Source organism: Arachis ipaensis, chromosome B7, assembly GCF_059453495.1.
Source record: "Arachis ipaensis isolate K30076 ecotype BB chromosome B7, ASM5945349v1, whole genome shotgun sequence".
Taxonomy (NCBI): Eukaryota; Viridiplantae; Streptophyta; class Magnoliopsida; order Fabales; family Fabaceae; genus Arachis; species Arachis ipaensis.
In genome coordinates, this window is record NC_142442.1 from 12,936,365 (window position 1) to 12,938,887 (window position 2,523).

General features: G+C 42.4%; 1 protein-coding gene across 1 annotated transcript; it reads left to right on the forward strand.

The window, feature by feature from the left end:
- Positions 1–258: 258 nt before the first annotated feature.
- On the forward strand, positions 259–2,202 carry LOC148550366 (uncharacterized). Its single transcript, XM_088494462.1, has 4 exons — positions 259–580; positions 902–1,431; positions 1,560–2,075; positions 2,188–2,202. Exons 1-4 carry the CDS (start codon positions 259–261, stop codon positions 2,200–2,202), a joined length of 1,383 nt encoding a protein of 460 aa, XP_088350588.1.
- The last annotated feature ends 321 nt before the right edge of the window (positions 2,203–2,523 follow it).

The window sequence follows — 2,523 nt, forward strand, 5'->3', positions numbered from 1 at the left end:
AAGCCTCCCTGGAGGAAACCAAGAAACTCATCAACGCGGGCTTCATCCGAGAAATCAGATTCACAACATGGCTGGCGAATGTCATCATGGTTAAAAAACATAACGGTAAATGGCGCATGTGTGTTGATTTCACCGATCTCAACAAAGCATGCCCCAAAGATTCCTACCTTTTTCCCTCTATTGATTGCTTAGTTGATAATGCATCTGGTTTTGAAAAACTTAGCTTTATGGATGCATACTCTGGGTATAATCAGATCCATGCATCCATCCGATCAAAATAAGACAGCTTTTATTACTGAATATGGAAACTATTGTTATAAAGTAATGTCATTTGGCCTTAAGAATGCAGGTGCGACATATCAACGTCTCATGGACAAAGTATTCGCTAAACAAATCGGCAGAAACATCGAGGTCTACGTTGACGATATGGTAGCCAAGACAAAGATTGGCAACAATCACCTTGATGACCTCGCAGAAATCTTCGGACAACTAAGAAAATACAACATGCGGCTAAACCCCGAGAAGTGCGCATTTGGGGTCCAGAGTGGCAAATTTCTCGGCTTCCTGCTCACTAGCCGAGGTATTGAGGCCAACCCAGAAAAATGCCGAGCTATTTTAGACATGACAAGTCAACACACCATCAAGGAAGTCCAACGGTTAACAGGGAGACTTGCTGCACTCTCTAGATTCTTACCTTGCCTAGCTTCTAAATCTTTATGTTTTTTCCAAACTTTAAAAAATAAAAAGGCTTTCCAATGGACTGATGACTGTGAACAAGCATTCACAAACATCAAAGAAACTCTTTCAAAACCACCAATTTTAGAAACCCCCTTACAAGAGGAACCATTATTCTTATATTTATCTGTTACTAACTGGGATATAAGCTCCGCTCTCGTTGCAGAGAGGGAAAAGAAACAGTTCCCGATCTATTTTACCAGCAAAACATTACAGAATGCCGAGCTTCGATATCCGAGCATTGAGAAACTTGCCCTAGCCCTTGTCTTCTCAGCTAGAAGACTTCGACCATATTTTCAAAGCCATGAAATCCATGTCCGGACAGATCATCCTTTGCGGCAAGTCCTTCAAAAACCTGAGCTGGCTGGCCGACTAGTCAAATGGTCGGTGGAGGTATCAGAATTTGACATCAAGTACGAAGGCCGAGCATCCATCAAATCCCAATTTTTGGCCGACTTTATCGCCGAATTCTCGGTACCATGTACAGCTGAAGACTCCATCGGATGGTCTTTATACGTTGATGGGTCCACGAACCCACAAGGGTATGGAGCAGGTATCATTCTTGATGATAGCCACAGCAACGTCATCGAACATTCCCTCAATTTTTCCTTTAAAGCAAGCAACAATCAAAGTGAGTATGAAGCGCTAATTGCTGGCCTTAGACTCGCTGCTGACCTAAACATCACCGAACTTAAGGTAATTGCAACTCTTTACTTATCGTCCAACAGGTAAATAACTTATACCAAGTAAAGGACCATCTGCTTTCTAAATACCTGGATATCGTACAAAATTTACTTTCAAAATTTTCTAAATATGAAATACAGCACATACCAAGGGAGAGTAATAGCCGAGCTGACATTCTGTCTAAGCTCGCCAGCACTCAACCTAATGGGTCATCACTTTATCAGTCAACACTGCCCAAGCCAAGCATTGAACTAACACAAATATTAAGTGTAACACAGGAAGCAAATTGGAGATCTCCATACATACAGTATCTCCAGACAAGGATCTTGCCAGGCGACGTCGAAAATGCTCGACACTTCCGCCGACAAGCCTCCTTTTTTACAATTTATAATAATTGCCTATATAGACGAGGATTCTCTCGTCCATTACTTAAATGCCTTTGCAGAACAGAAGCCGACCTTGCACTTGCTGAAGCACATGAAGGAATCTGTGGTACACACCTCGGAGCCCGAAGTCTGTCTTCAAAAATCCTCAGAGCTGGATTATATTGGCTGACAATACGACAGGATTGCCAAGCAAAGGTTAAAAGCTGTAACAACTGCCAGAAACACAGTCCGATCACACACCTCCCGGCCGAACTCCTACACTGTTCCGAGGTAAGTTGGCCGTTCCACCAATGGGGCATAGATATACTCGGCCCTTTCCCCACAGCAGCAGGACAGGTAAAATTCCTGGTTGTAGCAATTGATTACTTTTCCAAATGGATAGAGGCGCAGCCCTTAGCCAAAATCACATCACAACAAATGATTTCTTTTGTCTGGAAATATATTATTTGTCGATTCGGCATTCCTCGGCACATTATCACAGATAATGGTCGCCAGTTTGCCGACCAAAAGTTTACATCCTTTTTGCAGGAACTAAAAATCAAACAACATTTTTCCTCAATCGAACACCCACAAACAAACAGCTTAGCAGAAGCTGCAAATAAAGTAATACTACATGCTCTAAGAAAGAAACTGGATGATGCAAAAAGCCTCTGGGCTAATCATCCCAGAGATCATATGGGGATACAACACAACAATTCACTCAACCACAAAGGAGACA